The sequence below is a fragment of the Phaseolus vulgaris genome, chromosome 7, assembly GCF_051622355.1.
Source record: "Phaseolus vulgaris cultivar YP4 chromosome 7, ASM5162235v1, whole genome shotgun sequence".
Classification (NCBI taxonomy): domain Eukaryota; kingdom Viridiplantae; phylum Streptophyta; class Magnoliopsida; order Fabales; family Fabaceae; genus Phaseolus; species Phaseolus vulgaris.
In genome coordinates this window covers 57,129,010-57,148,042 of record NC_143504.1, presented here as the reverse complement: position 1 = coordinate 57,148,042, position 19,033 = coordinate 57,129,010, and the positions used below count along the sequence as shown (strand labels likewise).

The 19,033-nt window shown below is 30.3% G+C and overlaps 2 protein-coding genes across 2 annotated transcripts; both read left to right on the top strand.

Moving 5' to 3' along the window:
• Window positions 1-3,462: 3,462 nt before the first annotated feature.
• On the top strand, window positions 3,463-8,697 carry LOC137830572 (calcium-dependent protein kinase 8). Its single transcript, XM_068638006.2, has 8 exons — window positions 3,463-4,313; window positions 6,033-6,156; window positions 6,261-6,404; window positions 7,017-7,169; window positions 7,290-7,405; window positions 7,520-7,687; window positions 7,928-8,158; window positions 8,337-8,697. Exons 1-8 carry the CDS (start codon window positions 3,846-3,848, stop codon window positions 8,481-8,483), a joined length of 1,551 nt encoding a protein of 516 aa, XP_068494107.1. The 5' UTR covers window positions 3,463-3,845; the 3' UTR covers window positions 8,484-8,697.
• A 3,491-nt stretch (window positions 8,698-12,188) lies between these two features.
• On the top strand, window positions 12,189-16,784 carry LOC137830571 (putative galactinol--sucrose galactosyltransferase 2). The gene is made up of 13 exons (XM_068638003.2): window positions 12,189-12,746; window positions 12,973-13,214; window positions 13,492-13,582; window positions 13,765-13,813; window positions 13,903-13,994; window positions 14,097-14,207; window positions 14,299-14,421; window positions 14,535-15,087; window positions 15,205-15,272; window positions 15,353-15,487; window positions 15,564-15,781; window positions 16,065-16,153; window positions 16,236-16,784. Exons 1-13 carry the CDS (start codon window positions 12,556-12,558, stop codon window positions 16,548-16,550), a joined length of 2,277 nt encoding a protein of 758 aa, XP_068494104.2. The 5' UTR covers window positions 12,189-12,555; the 3' UTR covers window positions 16,551-16,784.
• Window positions 16,785-19,033: the final 2,249 nt, after the last annotated feature.

The following is a 19,033-nucleotide window of genomic DNA, read 5'->3' as shown; positions in this document are numbered from 1 at the left end:
AAACAGAAAAGAGAGGTATACATGAATATTATTCAATATTTTAATTTTAAAGCAAATCCATTCATGAGATTTTTCATTCAACTTATATTTTATTTGTTTTAATAGAAAGAAAATATGTACTCAAAGTTACGTAAGGCTTTCAACTTTATCACATTTAAAAGTCATCATGCCCATAAACTCGTGTATATGATGTAATATACATATTTTTACTATTATATTTAACATTAAATGTCTTTAATATATTTTTTTATTGTATTTTAAATTATTTTTCAAATAACTTTTACAATTTCCAATATTACAATTTTATTTATTATAACAAATTTTATCTTCATGAAAATTTTTCACGTTCGACAAATATAACCAACTCTCGTATTTTTTCCTTAAAAATAATTATCCAATGATATTAGAAACAATTTACAAAATTTTAATTAATTAAATTTAAATAAAAATATCTCATAATTTATTATTCAAATATGATTAAATATAAGGATAAATTTATAAACTTACATTTTAAACTTTTAAAAAAATTAAAAATTCTCTTACAACTATTACTTACCAATTTCACTAATTTTTTTCTCACAAATCCACTTTACATACTTTAATTCAAACAACCTTATTTTCTTCATATTTTCCTCTCAAATCACTCTCTTAAATCCTCACACATTTCTCCCTAATCCAAACACACAATAAAAGTATTAGCTAAAGAAAGTCCGAGCATAAATTGTAAAAATATATTTTGATGAAATCTTAAAAAACATCGTCTCTAGATTTATTGAAGATTCCATATCAATTAGAGATTGAAACATTTCATAATATATAAGTGCATGCAAACCTCATATTATAAATCTATTTTATAAGACTGAGTTAGACTTAAAATTCACTTCTTAATAAGGTTTAATAATTAAATAAAAAAAATAATAAAAAAAAGGAATAATTATATATTTAATATGCTGAAGATGAATTTTGTAGTGATAAATTGTTCATGATGCACAATGCATCGTGTGATTTTTTAGTCATAAGAATTTTGGTGAAACAAAAACATGTAGATATGTTGAAATTGACTGTGACGATACTTTCAAATTAAAGATTAAAAAAATAATTGATCGGTTCAATATAACAGTTATTCATATATTTTATTTTTAATATAATAAAAAATTAAAATCTCAATACAACATCTCTAGTTACTTAATTTTGTTTGAATTTCATTAATACTCAAAGTAATTGATTACGTATTTAATCTTTTAATAATTATTATGTGTGTTTAATAAAAATATAATTTATTGTGTAATTAATTTTGAATCATCATTCCTAACTTTAAATTTATAAAGAAAAAACAAATATTAATAGTAAATGGGGAGAATTAATTCTTATTCAATTTGTGTGGAGGCAGTTGCTTGGGAGCACTGACATATTTTTTATTACTTTATACTAATTCATCTTTAGTGGATCTCTTCATAATCAATAAAAAAATTGATAAATTCTAGTTTCACTGAAAATTTAAGAGGGAAAATTATTTCATAAGTAATCTTGAGTCAAAATCTACATTGTATAAGCATATTCCACTATTTTGTATCAAACACAAAAGTTGTATTGTTTTATAGAATATAACTTTTGTGTCTATGATTAGAGAAAAAGTTTATGCTAAAATTTGTTTGGAATCATTAACCTATTGACCATTAAATTATCAAATCCTCCCACAACAAATAACACTAACTCCATTATCCCTTATCTAGTTAATAAGAAAAACTGAGTGGAAAGAGTGTTTGCATACTCAATTATGGTCTCTCTATGATTAATTATGTCAATAACACATACTTAACTTATCATCTTCAAAATTATAATAGATTTTATTCTCATTATTTTACATATTTTTCCTTTATTTTAGTCAAATATAAGAAATAGTCAATAAATAAAAGAATAAATGGTAGTTCATTATAAATTATCATTTTTTTCTTTTTTTTAAAAATTAAATAAATAAATTTGTACTTACAAAAAATCAGAAAACAAAAAGTCGAACATGGTTTAGTCTTTCTTTAAGCTCTTTAAACTATTGCTGATTCTGATTGATAATGTTGTACGATATTTGGTATTTCGTTGGTGTAGATGGTATACCTGCAAAAGGTACTTCAATGCCTAGGTCAGTGAAGTTGTTGAGTATAAAAAATATTATTTAATGTGTACATTAGTTTTTATTGATATGTCTATTTATAGGATCGGGATCAACCTAATATTGAACCGAAATTAAGGTAAATTAACAGGTTAACCTTTGAATTTGAGATAAAATTTTGTATCATAATTACATTAATTATCTTGTGTTAATGAGTCTTTATGAGATTTATATGAACTATATCGATTAAGTCCTCCAAAAAATATTCGATCAATAATATTGATCGAGATTACTTTGAATCGATAGAACATCTTTGTACTTTTTATTCATTTATTCTTTTTACTCTATTTAATGTTGATCGAGATCACTTGAAACCGATAAAACATTTTTACACTTTTTATTCATTTCTTCTTTCTAATCTATTTAATGTCAACAATTTAGAATTTCACTCTTCATCATATTGTTGCCTAGTCTCTCTTTCCATCACTTAATTTTTTTTCCATCCCATCACGAACAAAAATGTGAAACTTTTATCTAGATGAGAAAATAAAAGGTTTATTATAAGAAATAAGAAATTAGTAATAATAGCAAAGTCACTATTAACTGCAATGTGTGTGTGATTGAATATTTTTTAATGTGTTTGATTGTGTCACAATAAGAAAAAAAAACTGATATTAGTAATTAAAGTCTCAATATAAATATATTGAGTTTATATAGCGATTATACATCAATTTATATATTAAGAAATATTTGTTGATTCTCATGGTACGTGAAAATTGGAGGAGTCAACTATATTCATAATATTATAAAAATATTAGCATTGTCCCAATGAGTTTTAAAACTTACGATAAAACATTAAAATTTTTGTATAAAATTTGATGTCACAAATTTAATCTAAAAACACATTATTAAAAGGAAAACAAATACAATATTAATCATTTGTGGCGATATTTTTGTGAATTTCGTGAGATATAATATACTACAATAACCCATACTAAATAAGATTCTGCATTAATAATGCTTTGATATATATGAGTTTATTTCTTTCAACTAGTTTTTGTTGGTACAATCTTACTCTACTTTCATCAATTAAATTTTATAACAAGTTATGATTTTTTTAATTTAATTTTCCATTTAACAGATTCATATATAGGATGATAATAAATGATTAATAAAATTGATTTAATAGTAAAGTACATTCAAATTAAACATTGAAGGAAATTATCTGTATATAATATGAAAGATAGTGATAGAATTTAAGAGGAAAAAATAAAGATGAATTTAATTTTGAAAATTGTGAATTGATTTTTGAGAGAAAATGAGAATTAGTTAAGGAAGGTTCTTTGTGTAACGGTGACACATCAGGTTTGCCAAAAATAAAAGGTGCAGAAGAGAAAAGCGAAGTGGCGCAGAGGACAAAAATGGAAATAGAAAGATTTTCCACGCCATTAAAGATAGAAATAGAGAGAAAAGAAGAACAAACGCAGAGAAAAAGAGGGTTAAGGAAGAAGAAGAAGAAGACAGAGGCGCTGGACCCTGCGTCCGCGTTTCATCCTTCGCTCTCTCCAAAAACCCTCATTTTTCCCATTCCTATTTTCTCATCTCTCTCTCATTTTCATTCCTTCATTCGTTCATTCGTTCATTGATTCTTTCATTCATTGATTCCTTCATTCATTATTCATTCGCATATTCTTCCAATTGATTCATCGTTGTTGCCGAGGGCTTCTGCATTGGAGATATGGGGAACAGTTGCGTCACTCCGGGGAGGATCAGGAAGGTGAGGAAGCAGAAGAAGCGGGAGGAGGGGGCGGGAAAGAAGCTGGTGGTGCTCAAGGACCCCACGGGCCGGGACATTGGGCTGCGCTATGATTTGGGCCGGGAGCTGGGCCGAGGGGAGTTCGGCGTCACGTATCTCTGCCGCGACAGGGAGACGAAGGAGGAGTGGGCGTGCAAATCGATATCCAAGAAGAAACTGCGAACCGCCATTGATATTGAGGATGTGCGCAGGGAGGTGGAGATCATGCGCCATTTGCCCAAACACCCCAACATCGTCTCGCTCAAGGACACCTTCGAAGACGACAGCGCCGTTCACCTCGTCATGGAGCTCTGCGAGGGCGGCGAGCTCTTCGACCGCATTGTCGCGCGCGGCCATTACACCGAGCGCGCCGCCGCCACCGTCGTCAAAACCATCGTCGAAGTCGTCCAGGTCCGCTGCCAAATCTTTTCTGTTCACCGTTTTTGCATGATCGTTAATTCGTCTTTCTTTTTCGTGTGTAAGTTAAATTTAGTGTCATCACACGTCGTTGGATGGTGGTTGCCGCGGTAGGGTGTCAAATTGGTCCAAACCTATGAGCAAATCACAGAGCCGGTAGGATTGAAAAAAATAATCTTTATTTTGAATTTTTAACAAAATGAACCCAATTCTCACTAAACTGGGTTTGAGGTAGGTCCAAGGTGGATTGATTCGTACTCATTTCTATACGAATTTTTAATCATACGATAAGTCGCTATTAATTGTACTGCATAAATAGCTGGGTAGAAGCAACCGACCCACACTGCTACTGTTGCAATAAATATATAAAATAAATTCAGAGTCTATCTGCCTAACTCACTAATATCTGATAATTCGAGTTGGGTTGCAAATTTGTTTTATTTATTATAAAGTTAATTGGGTTAATTTGACCCATTTTAACTTTAGGCTAGATTAAGGTAACCCATTTTCATCTCAACATGTGGTGAGCCGGGTGGGCTCACTTTCTAGCCCCTATGCCATGTTACTGTATTCGGTTCAAAGTCTCCGTTTCCAACTTGCAGAAAAAAAAGTTGTTAGAATGGAAGATGACTTATAAAATGAAAAAAATAATTTGTTTTTAGTATTCTTCAGTAATCAAACTTCAATAATTTGCATAATGGAGGTTTGCGTTAATATGGATACCAAGCATAAATTTTAACTGATTACAGAAGAATAATAGAAGCAATAATGCAGTTGCATTGATTTTTTTAAACTATAGTCAAATAATGGATTAGGAATTAAATTAATTAATTAGTTTCAAGTAATGGTTTAGTTTCTCCAGAAAAAAGTAATGATTAAATTTGTTTTAATCTCTGAAGTTTTGAAATATTGGTCGGTTTGGTGCTTATCTTGGAATTTTAAAAGGGCTAAAATGAGTATTACTTGATGTTGATGTTATTACTGATAATTAGTGACTAATAATTTCGGATACTAAAATAATGTTATGATTTTAGGTATTAAATAAACTGATGGTTGTAGTTTTATGTTATTAGTCTTTTTTATTCATTATGGGATCAGGAAAAAAATTTCTTCATCTCTTTTGCTAATTTTTAAAAGATGTATAGTTTGAAGTAGATTGAAATTTAATTTTGATATTAATTTGAAATGAGAGAAAATAGAATAATAATTGCGAAATTAATTGGTGCATGCTAGTCAGTGTTGGTGTGATAAGAACCTTGAGGACAACCACACCATTAAACTGACAAAAGGTAACTGTTGTAGTTGTGTTTAGTTTAAAATCGGGGTATAGAAGACTTAGTATTACTGTATTTTCTTGTGCTGTTTTGTTTATTTTTTATGGGAGTTTCCACTTTTATCAGATGTATATTTAAAATTAAAATGGCATTTCCTTTTATCTCTGTTGATGAAAGAGCTGTTTTGTATATCTCACTTTTCAAACCTGCAAATAAATGATATATTATGCATGAATGGCATTTTAACCTTTGGAGTTGAAATATTGGGACTGGTTGTAATTTGTTTCTTGGTTTCTATGAAGATTCTTTTCTCTTCACTGCACCTATATGCTTGGAGTCTCTCTCTCTCTCTCTCTCTCTATATATATATATATATATTATTGGTTATTCTAAATCTGATATTAAATCATCACTCTTTTGTATTTTTCTTGTTGTTTAGATGTGCCACAAACATGGTGTGATGCATAGAGATCTCAAACCTGAGAACTTTTTGTTTGGAAACAAGAAGGAGTCAGCACCTCTGAAAGCAATTGACTTTGGATTGTCGGTTATCTTCAAACCAGGCAATGCTTTGGCTAGTTATTAAATCTCGATGGTGTTGTTTGATACTCAACGTTTTGCTGCTGCCATGCCTTTACAATAAGCTGAAGTTTGCTTTTTTCTGCAGGTGAAAAATTTAATGAGATAGTTGGAAGTCCATATTACATGGCTCCTGAAGTATTAAAGCGTAATTATGGCCCTGAAGTGGATATTTGGAGTGCTGGAGTGATTCTTTACATCTTACTGTGTGGTGTCCCACCTTTTTGGGCAGGTTAGTTTTGTATTCTGAATGATTTTTGTGGTTTTTGCGAGTCTTAGATCTTAAGTAGCTCAGGATCCACTTTTAGGTCACTGTGGGGGTTCGCCCTGTGCTACTTAAACATTTACTATAGTAATGTTAGAAAAACAATTCTATGCGTTGGAAGAAAAACAATTCAAGTTTTTGAATTTCAGTTCAGCATAAACTGAGCAGTCTACTAAATAAAATATTATGTCTTGGTTACACTTTCTATATGACCAGTGATCTTGAATAAGCTAATTTATCTTCTGAATATCAGGTGCTGAAATGACTAATTGTAATGCTTGTGATACAGGACACGTCAACATGTTTATCTAATAAATTGATGGATCATCAAAGAATTCAATATTTTGTTTCCATTTCTTTATGGTGAAATCACTTATAGATCTTTTAACATGGATAAAGATGTTGTTTGGTGCTCGTGTGATATTTTTCATGCATTGTATGTTTAATATCAGATAGGATGGAATTATGAATAGTGTTTTGCTTATTTTCCATCTTTTAGTAAAATTTGTATTATATTATTATTTCTTGCTTTTTGTCTCTGATATATTTCATTCTCTAAATATTTTGTCTTGAATACAGAGAATGAACAGGGAGTTGCTCAAGCAATTATTCGATCTATTGTTGATTTTAGAAGGGAACCATGGCCCAAGGTTTCTGATAATGCAAAAGACCTTGTAAGGAAGATGCTTAATCCTGACCCAAAGCTCCGGCTTACCGCAGAAGAAGTGTTAGGTATATATATGCATTTCATATAACTGCTTGCGTTTTTTTTCTTATAAGATGGACTGTTATGATAAAAAGTTGCCTGAGAAAAATGTGAGGATGGTAATGTTGCTTGTTCACTAAATGCAGATCATCCATGGTTACAGAATGCAAATAAAGCTCCTAATGTTTCATTGGGAGAAACTGTTAGATCAAGGCTGATGCAATTTTCTGTAATGAACAAGCTTAAGAAAAGAGCTTTGAGGGTAATGTTCTAAACCTTATTTTGAATAATCTTTTTGGGAAATACTCTTCAAATTGTTTATTAATATATCGAATTATAATTATGTATTATGTTCTGTTGACTTTCATGTGAACAGGTGATTGCAGATCATTTGTCTTCAGAAGAAGCTGCTGGAATAAAAGAGGGATTCGAGCTGATGGATTCAGGCAATAAAGGCAAGATTAACATTGATGAGCTGCGAGTAGGGTTGCGGAAACTAGGTCACCAAATTCCTGATGGAGATGTACAAATTCTTATGGAAGCTGTGAGTATTTTTCACTTTGTCTGGAATCTTTTCTGTTTGTTCCACAATTTATGGGTGAAGAAGCAAGTAGTTTGTTCTCTTGTTTTCTCAAAAATTATTTTCGTTGTAATTTATCAAACTAATTGTAAACATTGGATATTATACTGGGTATGAGTAATTAGTTCATGCATTCTAACACTAATCATACCATTTGAAAGCTTTCTTCAACTTTTAATCTTTGATGGGTGCTGCTTATTACAGGGTGATGTAGACAAAGATGGGTACCTAGATTATGGAGAGTTTGTTGCCATTTCTATTCATCTGAGAAAGATAGACCATGATGAGCACCTTCACAAAGCCTTCCAATTTTTTGATAAGAATCAAAGTGAATATATTGAAATTGAAGAATTACATAAAGCCTTAGCTGATGAGGTTGAAACAAACAGCGACGAAGTCATCAATGCAATTATGCATGATGCTGACACAGATAAGGTCAGGATAATTGACTTTTTATTTATTCAATTTGATTTTATATGGGTTTAAAGTTTACAGTTTATTTTGTCATGTTGGCTATATCAGATTCAATTTGATTGTAATAATGAACTCAGAAAAGTAAATTATGATTCTTACTGATAACATGTTTTTGAGCTTTGTGTGGATGTGATTGCAGGATGGAAGAATAAGTTATGAAGAATTTGCTGCAATGATGAAGGCTGGCACAGATTGGAGGAAAGCATCAAGGCAGTATTCAAGAGAGAAGTTTTCTAGTCTAAGTCAGAATTTGATCAAGGACGGGTCTTTGCAGTTAAACAATTGAGTTTAGAAATCACAACTTGTTTTACTCCCACAAAGCCAAAGGAAAACCCACCCTTTTATTCTTTTCCCTTCATTCTTATTCTTTTCTCTATTTTTTCTTATAACCAGTAAGAAGGAATCAAAAGCCAAAGTTTATTCAGAAGTTTAACAATATACTCTTTGTAATTTTCAATGCCTCTCTAATATTGCAAATTTTCTATTTACAGATTCATTAACCTTTGGGCTCTTGTTAATCTTATATATACATTACATTATTCAATTTCAATTATCAAAAGATGTCAAATAAACTATAATAAAATATATTTAGATTATCTATGAAAGCAATCTCTCGGCAGTGTTTTTTCTATACCTTCAATATAATGTCTATGATAAAGATAAGAGTATATTTTGGGACCTAAAATAAAATTTATGTGGTATTTATATAGTTTTATCAATTATAAAGCTTGAATATTTAATGATATATTTGGTCCATACAATCTCATGTTATACAATTGAATACAGATGAAAAAGTTAATTATATTTATCAAACATCCAGTGTTTTGGATTAGAAGTGAAAATAGTATTTCTAAAAATGAAAAGAAAACACTGATAAAAATCTGGGGTTTACTTCAGAAAAATTTTAGGAAAAAATCTCAACATTTATATATGTATAACACTTCTAACATTTTAGGATTCACTTCTAAAGGTTCAGACGGCTGCATGAATCAGAGATCACTTATTATAATAGTGAGCTTATACTTATTCTTATTGATATTTACTTAAGGTATGGGATTAAGGTATAAGATTCTAGTGTTATGGTCCAATTCGATTACATTATATAAGTAACTAACTACTGATTAACAATATAGTTCGGTATTGTAAAATTTTCTGATTTTTTTTTTCTTAAAATAATAAAATTATAATGTTAAATAAATTTAAAAGTTGAGGTATTATAAAAAGAATAAAGCAAAATTTAAGATAATCTTTTAGATTTAAAGTAGACTTTAAATTTTAAACACTATTAATGCAATGAATTAAAAATTGCTACTCCAAAGCTGAATAAGAGTTCATTTAGTAAATTTGGAAATTCTCTAAAACAATTAATAGATTAAATGCAAACATAAATGGTGGTCATCCTTTTAGTCTTTGTACTTTATCCTAAACTTGGCAATATCTTTTAAGGTTAATATTATGTAAAATTATTTTCCCTTTAATTTTAATAATTTATTTTTATTTCTCATTGAATCATTATTATATATAATTTTTTATTTTGATGTGTTCATTTTCTTTCAATATTTTAGTATTTGGTGTGTCTAGAAGTAATATTGGTTTTAGGTGAATGTGAAATGAAACAAAGTTTGCAATCACAGAAATTGGGAGTTTCAAAAAGACTATGATGCGTAATGAATGAGGTCATTGGTAGTAAAAAAGTGCAGTCACTAGATTGTTCAGGAAAGTTAGAAGTCATCTTCATATCCAAAATTATTGACATGAAAATTATTACATTTATTTGATCTCATTTATCTTGTAAGAAGACGGTTAGATGTATAAAAAATATTTACCTACTGCAACAACACTCTCTGCAGCAAACCTCTGTCAGACTATAGTAATGCATGAAAATATAGTTATAAATGAATCACAGATACCATAGATAGAGAGTGTTATTTCAAATATGGATATCCTGCATAGTACAAATAAATAATAATTCAATATACTATTAGCCACTAGGATAAAGAAAATTAATAATAATCTGAATATGTAACATAATAATCAATAAAAAAAAACTGATTATAAAACCTAACTCAACCTATCAGAATCAAATATTTATTGGGTTTAGCATATGAAAACTACAGAGAAACTAGATTTTATTTATTCAATTTTATCATATATATTAAAAATCAGTTTAATCATAATGTTAAAATCATTATATCTAATAATTGAAAAAGAATTCGATTATGCTGGATTGTATACAAATTTACATAAAACAACTTCCATAGAAATTAATAAATCAATACATAAATTAATAAACTACACCAATTATATAAAAAAAGATTAAGCATATTTTTTTATGAATAAAAGACTAAACATATTATTTATATGATATGCTAATAATATATATCCACTGAAGATCAGATGTCCAATTCATACTATTAAAAAAATAATAATTAACATTTTATGAAAATTAAAAATACTGATTGATTTAATTTTTACAAATCCTAAATTTACAATAATTTATGAAAAGAAATATTTTCTTTGCTGTTATTGTAGACCAAAAATAGTGACCAATCTAAACACGTTACTTCAGATAAAGTTGGAATTTATTTTTTCTACCTTAGAAAAAATGAAAATTCCCTTTTTTTAAATTCACCATTTCCCAAGATCCATCTACCATGAATTTTACATCCACGTGTCACAATCTCAATCGACGGAGGCCTAGAAGTTGCTCGACCTTTAGTCCTCAAGCACTATAAATTGCTCTCTTGAATCCCTTCGTTTCATATTCCAATTCGAATTCAGCTAACAATTGCAGCAAACTTTGAGTTTCTGATACAAAAAGTGTTTCTTGTGTTCATTATTACACACTCATTCTGTTGTTCTGATTCAGCATTTCACTCTTGTTCCTCTTCAGGTGAGTTCTTCTACAATTTCATGAACTATCACAGATAATCACTACTCTGTTTTCATATTTAATTTGTTATGCATTTACCTGTGATGATTAATTTGTATTTATAGTTAGTAATTTGAATTTATCTATAATTATAAATGTTTATCTAAAATTATCTTCAGAAGATATAAAAAGAGAACAATCTTACCTCAAGAGACCATTCAACAGTATTTATTGTTAATGAGACCTTAAAATAATTAAGGTAAGAGATAATTAAAAAATAGTAAATTAAAAAAACAAAAAATATTTAATGGATTTTAGTTAAATGTTTTTTTATAAATATTTTAAAAAATTCACTTGAAAATTAACTTAAACACAAAGTGAAAAATAATAAATTTGTTTACAAGTTAAAATTTACTTAAATAAAAAATAAAAAATAATAACTTAAAAAAGTTTTATAATTTTTTTACATACATAAGTTAATTTGAAATTAATATAACTACTATCATGCATTAACATTTTTATTATTTTTAATACATGTTTATATCTGAATGTAATATTGATTTGATAGGAGTGCAATAATATTATAATTTATTTTTATACATCCTCATATAAAGCTTTGTTTGTAATTGATAAATTAAAAATTATTATTAGTTTTTTAATATTTTTTTTATAAAATTTCCACGTATAATGGTTTTTAATTAAATTACTATATTAATCTTTCTACGATAAAAATAAAGTGAGTAAATATATATTATTTTATTAAAAATTATAAAAAGTTTTTCACTGGTCGTGATTTCTGATAATTTTTTAAACTTTTTATATATTTGTTCTTAAAACAATTAGAACATAGCGGTACTTGGAAGTATTTTGGTTAAAAAATAGTATAAATTTGTAATATTTGTGACAAAATCATATTTAGATACCTTAAAAGCTCTCTCTTGGAAGTAGATAGAGCTGTCAAAGTTATTCATAAGAGTATCTTCAACAACGAAAATCTCATTTCTTATATTATTTTTTAATGTGATTTCTATATATTAATTAATTTATAAATTAAATAAAATATTAATATAATTTTTTTTACACTTTATAAATAACTCTTTTAATTTTAATCAAAATATATATAGGATTTATATTGAAATGATATTTTTATTTCTAAATAATTCTTTTTAATTTTAAACAAATCATATGTAAGACTTATATTAAAACAATTTTTTATTTATAAACAACTGTGGTTAGCAATTCCTATAGAAGGTACTCTAACATGTTTGAGTCTATAATTTATATGTATTTAAATTTTTAATCTATACGGAAAATTAATAACACTTGATTTCATTTAAAACTATATGTCTTCAAGTAGCAATTGTTGTTAGGCTAGTTTCTTATGTTAATAATACCGGGAATCGAATTTTGGATAATGTTGGTAACTAATTTAGTGCTTCCAAATGTTTGATATGGTGTTGTTGTCAAAGTAGTTAAGTGTTCAAACATGACGGTTACACCTATGATCTCCATTAATGATGGGAACCTGGTGGTTCATGACAAGATCATACTGAGTGGAGTGCCAGACAACATTGTCCTAACTCCAGGAACTGGAAAGGGCCTTGTGAGAGGTGCATTTATTGGTGCCACTGCTTCCCACAGCAAAAGTCTCCATGTCTTTCCCTTGGGTGTCTTAGAGTAAGTTCCTTTAGCATTTTCAACTTTATTACTTACTCTTACATGCTATGTTGTGCTGATTTGTACTTGCTCACCAGCTTGATGAATTAGTATGCTATCTACATTCCTAAACTTTGGTTGGTTTATACAATTTAAACTTGCTTGATGAACTAGTATGGTATCTAGTTTCCAAAACTTTGGTTGCTTTATACAATTTAAGCTTGCTATCTATCTTGTTTATGAATAGGGATCTCCGGTTCTTGAGTTGTTTCCGGTTTAAGTTATGGTGGATGACTCACAGAGTGGGAACCTGTGGGAGGGATGTCCCATTGGAGACTCAATTCATGCTTATAGAGAACAAAGACAGTAAAGATTATCAAGAGAATTCTCCAACCGTTTACACTGTTCTGCTTCCTCTCCTGGAAGGCCAGTTCCGTGCTGTTCTACAAGGCAATGACAAAAACGAGATAGAGATTTCCCTCGAGAGTGGTGAGTTGCTTCTTGGCCATGAAAATTGATTTGGTGTTAGCTATGAGAAACTCTGCTACTGGGTTGAGCTTTAGCTCCCCCAAGTTTTAGAGAAGCTGTGGTGGAGCTACAATATGTGAATATACTAATTGGATGAAGAAACCTCTCAATGGCTTCCTACCAATCAATTAAATCAATCAAATGGAGTTTATAGCTTTGGACAAAATGTATATGTAAGGAGGAGTGCCAAAGAATCGAAACGATATGTTTCCTTTTGGTGTATGGTTTGGTTTTGCAGGAGATCCTGCTGTTCAGACCAAACACGGCCTTCACTTGGTCTACATGCATGCTGGTACCAACCCCTTTGAAGTCATCAACCAAGCTGTCAAGTAAGGCAGCTTTCCCTTTTTGTCTCTGTAATATATTATTTGTCTCTCGAGTACCTTACACAGTCAGTGAAGCTCAAGTTACAGAAATTGCATTGACTTGAATTTGTCATTTTCTCGTGAACATTGGAATTTGTTTGTTGTCTACTGAAATGTTACTGATTCCTTTTTTAATGTCACTCAAGGGCTGTAGAAAAACATAAGCAAACTTTCAGTCACCGTGAGAAGAAAAAAGTAAGAATATCCTCTTAGCCGTAGAGAAATAGATTCAGTGCTGAATATGTGATGCATTTTGTTTCTTACTTTTTGTTGGTCTTTTGCAGTTGCCATCTTTTTTTGACTGGTTTGGCTGGTGTACATGGGATGCTTTCTATACTGACGTCACAGCTGAGGGTGTTGAGGAAGGCCTCAAAAGGTAACTTAAGGGAAATAGCAGTGTGCTAGTTTGTTTATGACCCTGAAGAAGAGTCAAGTTACCGGATACTGAAACACTGAACTTTGTTTAATATTACTTCAGCCTATCAGGGGGAGGCACAAGTCCAAGGTTCCTCATCATTGATGATGGTTGGCAACAGATTGAAAGTAAACCAAAAAATGGTGATGATTGTTTTGTACAAGAAGGATCACAGTAAGATTAAATAAGTTTTGATAACTACTAGTTTAATTCAGCATTTTAAAGCACTTGTAATTTATATTTTGGAGAATTTTGATGATGGCAGGTTTGCTACTAGGTTGACTGGTATTAAAGAAAATACTAAATTTCAAAAGTATGGACAGAGCAATGACACAATTTCTGGTCTGAAGCATGTTGTAGATGAAGCAAAGCGATGTCACAACATGAAGTATGGTCTTGGACCTTGAAACTTGAGTGTTTTGGCATATATTTAAATTTTGTTAGAGAAGAATCATGAGAGAGATTTTGCTTACCAAATTTAACTTTGTGAATTCTGGATAGGTATGTTTATGTTTGGCATGCTCTAGCTGGTTATTGGGGAGGAGTGAAGCCTGCAGCAAGTGGCATGGAACATTATGACACTTCCTTGGCATATCCAGTACAGTCACCAGGTGTGCTAGGAAACCAACCAGACATTGTCATGGACAGTTTGTCTGTACATGGCTTGGGACTGGTGCACCCGAAGAAGGTGTTTGATTTCTACAACGAGCTTCATGCTTACTTAGCTTCATGTGGAGTAGATGGAGTGAAGGTTGATGTGCAAAACATTATTGAGACCCTAGGTAGTGGACACGGTGGCAGGGTCATGCTCACTCGCAGCTATCTTCAGGCACTTGAGGCCTCAGTTGCTAAGAATTTTCCTGACAATGGATGCATTGCCTGTATGTGTCACAACACTGATGGCCTTTATAGTTCCAAGCAGACTGCTGTTGTGAGAGCATCTGACGACTTTTATCCCTGTGATCCTGCTTCCCACACAATTCACATTTCATCTGTTGCTTATAACACACTTTTTCTGGGAGAGTTCATGCAACCTGACTGGGATATGTTTCATGTAAGTTTATGTAATAGTTGGCTTCTTACAACAACTCTTTTTTCATTCCATCTATTTTTAAATCAGTGAGTTTCTTATAGTTAACAAAAGAATGTTCATGATTAACTTTTATGTCAGAGTTTACATCCAGCGGCAGAGTACCATGCTGCGGCTCGTGCAATTAGTGGAGGTCCAATTTATGTTAGGTACGTTACGGATATTGTCCTGCATTAGGCCATACATGAAATGAGCCCATTTGTGACGTGTAGATTTGTTGCTTTTACAGTGATAAGCCAGGAAAGCACAATTTTAATATTCTCAAGAAACTGGTTCTGTATGATGGTTCAGTTCTCCGTGCTCAGTTGCCTGGCCGGCCTACTGTTAACACTCTCTTTGTTGATCCAGCAAGAGATGGGACCAGGTTTGTTTAACTTTCTTACCAATGTACTTCTCATGCAATGTTTCTGTGACTTTTTGATATAAGTTGTCATCTCCAGCTTGCTCAAGATATGGAACTTGAACAAATGCTCTGGCGTGGTTGGAGTATTTAATTGCCAAGGTGCTGGGTGGTGCAAGATACAAAAGAAAACCCGAATTCATTGTCCATCACCTGGGACACTCATTGGCTCTGTTTGTGCCTCTGATGCTGACCTCATTGCTCAAGTAGCAGATGCTGATTGGCATGGTGACACTGTTGTTTATGCCTACAGAGCAGGTAAATTTAGTTTGACATAGATAGGATAAAGCATGTATCTTAAAGGTGCGGTTGGAAGAACATATCTTATGGAATAAACACTAGTACTAGTGTTTGGGAGAGCTTACAATATTTGTCTGTGAGCTTTATGAAAACAATATGTAGGTGATGCATACTATGTTAAAGCTGATTTTTTACTATTTGTGATAGTAGGTGATGAAAAGATTACAAGTCCCATTCATTATGCTTTTGTTGAATTGCTTCATTTCAACTTCATTGAAAATAATCTGTTTACATGTTTTAGGTGATGTAATTCGGCTGCCAAAAGGTGCTTCGGTTCCTGTGACACTGAAAGTTCTAGAGTATGAACTTTTCCATTTTTGTCCAATCAAGGTGAGCCTTCATAGTTTTGTACCTTTGGGGTATTCCTAAGATTGCAACATGATATACTAAGTGAACCAGTGTTGTTGAACAGGAAATTGAGCCAAGTATTTCATTTGCACCGATAGGGTTGTTGGATATGTTAAACGTTGGAGGTGCTGTGGAACATTTTGAGGTCCATAAAGAATCTGAAGTCCCTGATGGAGGCAAATCAGGAAAAGCAACTTTTATTCTCAAAGTCAGGGGAACTGGCAGATTTGGGGTTTACAGCTCCCAGTGTCCTCTGAAGTGTGTGGTTGGTGGCAATGAAACAGATTTCAACTATGACTCAGAGACTGGGTTGACAACCTTGTACATCCCTGTGCCTCACAAGGACATGCACGTATGGCAGATAGAGATCCATTTTTGAGTCTTAATTCTGATCCTAGCAATTATGGACTTGAAGGAGAGAGATTTTGCTTCAATAGCTTCACATGTAGTGGTGGCACATAGTATGGAGAGTGTCTTTGTAGTAGGAAGAAAAGTTTTTCTTTACTAATAAAAACTTAACATCTTTCTTGCACTTGGGCATTATACATGTTTGGATCTTGTTTGAAAGCATTAGTAGACAATTAATGGCTACAATTGAGCAATTTGTGTTTCAGCCAAAAGTGCTTTTTGGTTGACTTTGGTAGAATAGGTTTTGTGCTCAAACATGTATATTACTAGATTTTGTGATGAAACAAGTGTATGATTTTGTGCACATGAGGATCTGAAGCAGCCTTATTGAAATATTAAGGTCCAAATGAAACAACTTCTAAAAAAATCTCTTTGAACAACTCCTAAAATTCAATGACCTCTGCCAAGGAAATTATAGACCAAGCATTCAAATTGCTCAATCAAAATAAGCAACGGTTTCGAACTGAACCACCCATAAATATATGCAAAAGTCTCATTCCTCTAATTAAGACCAAGAGAGATATGAATAAACATTTTAAGATATTTGCATATAAATTTGCTGTTTAAAAGTTTCCATATGGAGTTCTGAATATTAAAAAGATATGATATAACTTTCAATTACTTCTGAAGTGCATAATTTTCTGCAGCCCCGAAAGCTGAATCCAAAAATAGTGTAAGGAACATTAATATCTATTAATGTTGGTTAATTCCTTCCCAAAATACACAAGATTAATGTTTCAGATTAATGTTAAAAAAAACTACAATAAATGTTAGAAGAGAAAAGCATTATTATATTTATTTAAATTATATTTAAGATTAAATATTTTTCTGTAAGATTAAATAAGTCGACACTGAATTTTATTTATAAAAATCATTTTATATTATTCCCTTTTTAATATTCTTTAACTTATAAATAAATTTTAATTTATAAATAAACTGATTTATTTTTGTCTTATGGTTTAAGAACCCCTACTAACTGAGAAATTTATCTAATACAGTTCTTACTAATAATATACCCCTACCTAATTTTAGATGCCAAACAAATTTACATTTATTACGTCCAAACTTAAATATAAACAATCAGCTTATGTGTGACGAAGTTAATAAAAATAAAATTATTTTTTATTTATTTAACAATATAATTTCTAGTAAGAAGTATTTAGAAAATAAAATAAAATTGAGATTAGTAAAAGAAATAGTAAAATTGAGATTTCTAGTAAGAAGTATTCTTTTTATGAACTGAAATAATAGAAAATTTATGATATGTTTTTGGACTTACCCACGTCACCAAATGTAATTTTCAAATATGTTAACCTAATTTTGAACAATATGTGGAGAATATATAAATATGAGTGTTGTGTCCATAAAAATAGTAAGTAAAATACAAAAAGAATACGTTGTTAGGATAGTAAGATGAAGTGCAAAAGTTAAGAATAACTTAGTCGCATTCCTTTTAAGTTTTGAAGAGTTAATCACCTTCTGCTCCATACCTTCATCATCTTACAATTCAAATTTCAATTTTCGAGAATGTCTTCTCACCAACACCTCCTTCTTATTTTCTTCATCATCCTCTATTTTAATTGGAATCATCACCAAATATGTTTGCAATGCTTGGAGTGTTTTTTTCTTTTGAAGAATAATTCATTTTATACAAAATTTAAAATTTTGTGTAATAAAATACGATGTTTAGATAAAAAAATTTGAAAGAAGTTAAAAATTTAGAAATATATAGAAGTGATTTGATTTCAAAATTATAAAAAATCAAAATATCAAAATTCGATCCAAAAAACTAAAAATTAAAAATTTCATATCCCTTCTCTCTTATTTGTTTCCTTTTTTTGACCTAGTTGGTTTAATATTAATATCATTTGATCATAGTTATTCATTGTTAGAAGTCAGTGTTATTATGTAGTTACTATTATTTAATATTTGAGGAGAATGAAACATTCGTCAACTAATATTTTTTTAATTAATAAATATTATTTTATATTAAAATAATTTTTATATTTATTGGTAATTGAAACGTTCTATGTACATACAAAAATTAAAATTGAATAAATTTAAATTATATTCAAACAAAATATTCAAAAAAATAAAATAAGAACAACAATTTAAATTTAACATATTTGTCTTTCTTTACTTTCTTAGTTATCCTATATTTGTTTGGCATATGTGTAGAACGATGATATTTACTAGATACATTTATTTTCATTTACCATAAGCTTTTTTTGTCATAAGGGTTATCCAAGTCTTGTCACTTGTGAAAGTATTTTCCATGGGAGTATGTGGAAGTTTATTAGAGTTTTCTTTTCGTTTCTTGACGTTCAGACTGCTTTGGTTGCTAAATTTTATGGAGTTATATATGCTTTGGAGGAAGCTTAAAAGTTGGGTCTTACTAATGTCTGGCTGAAATGTGATTTTGTGTTGCGTTTACTGCTAGGACAAATGTTCTTT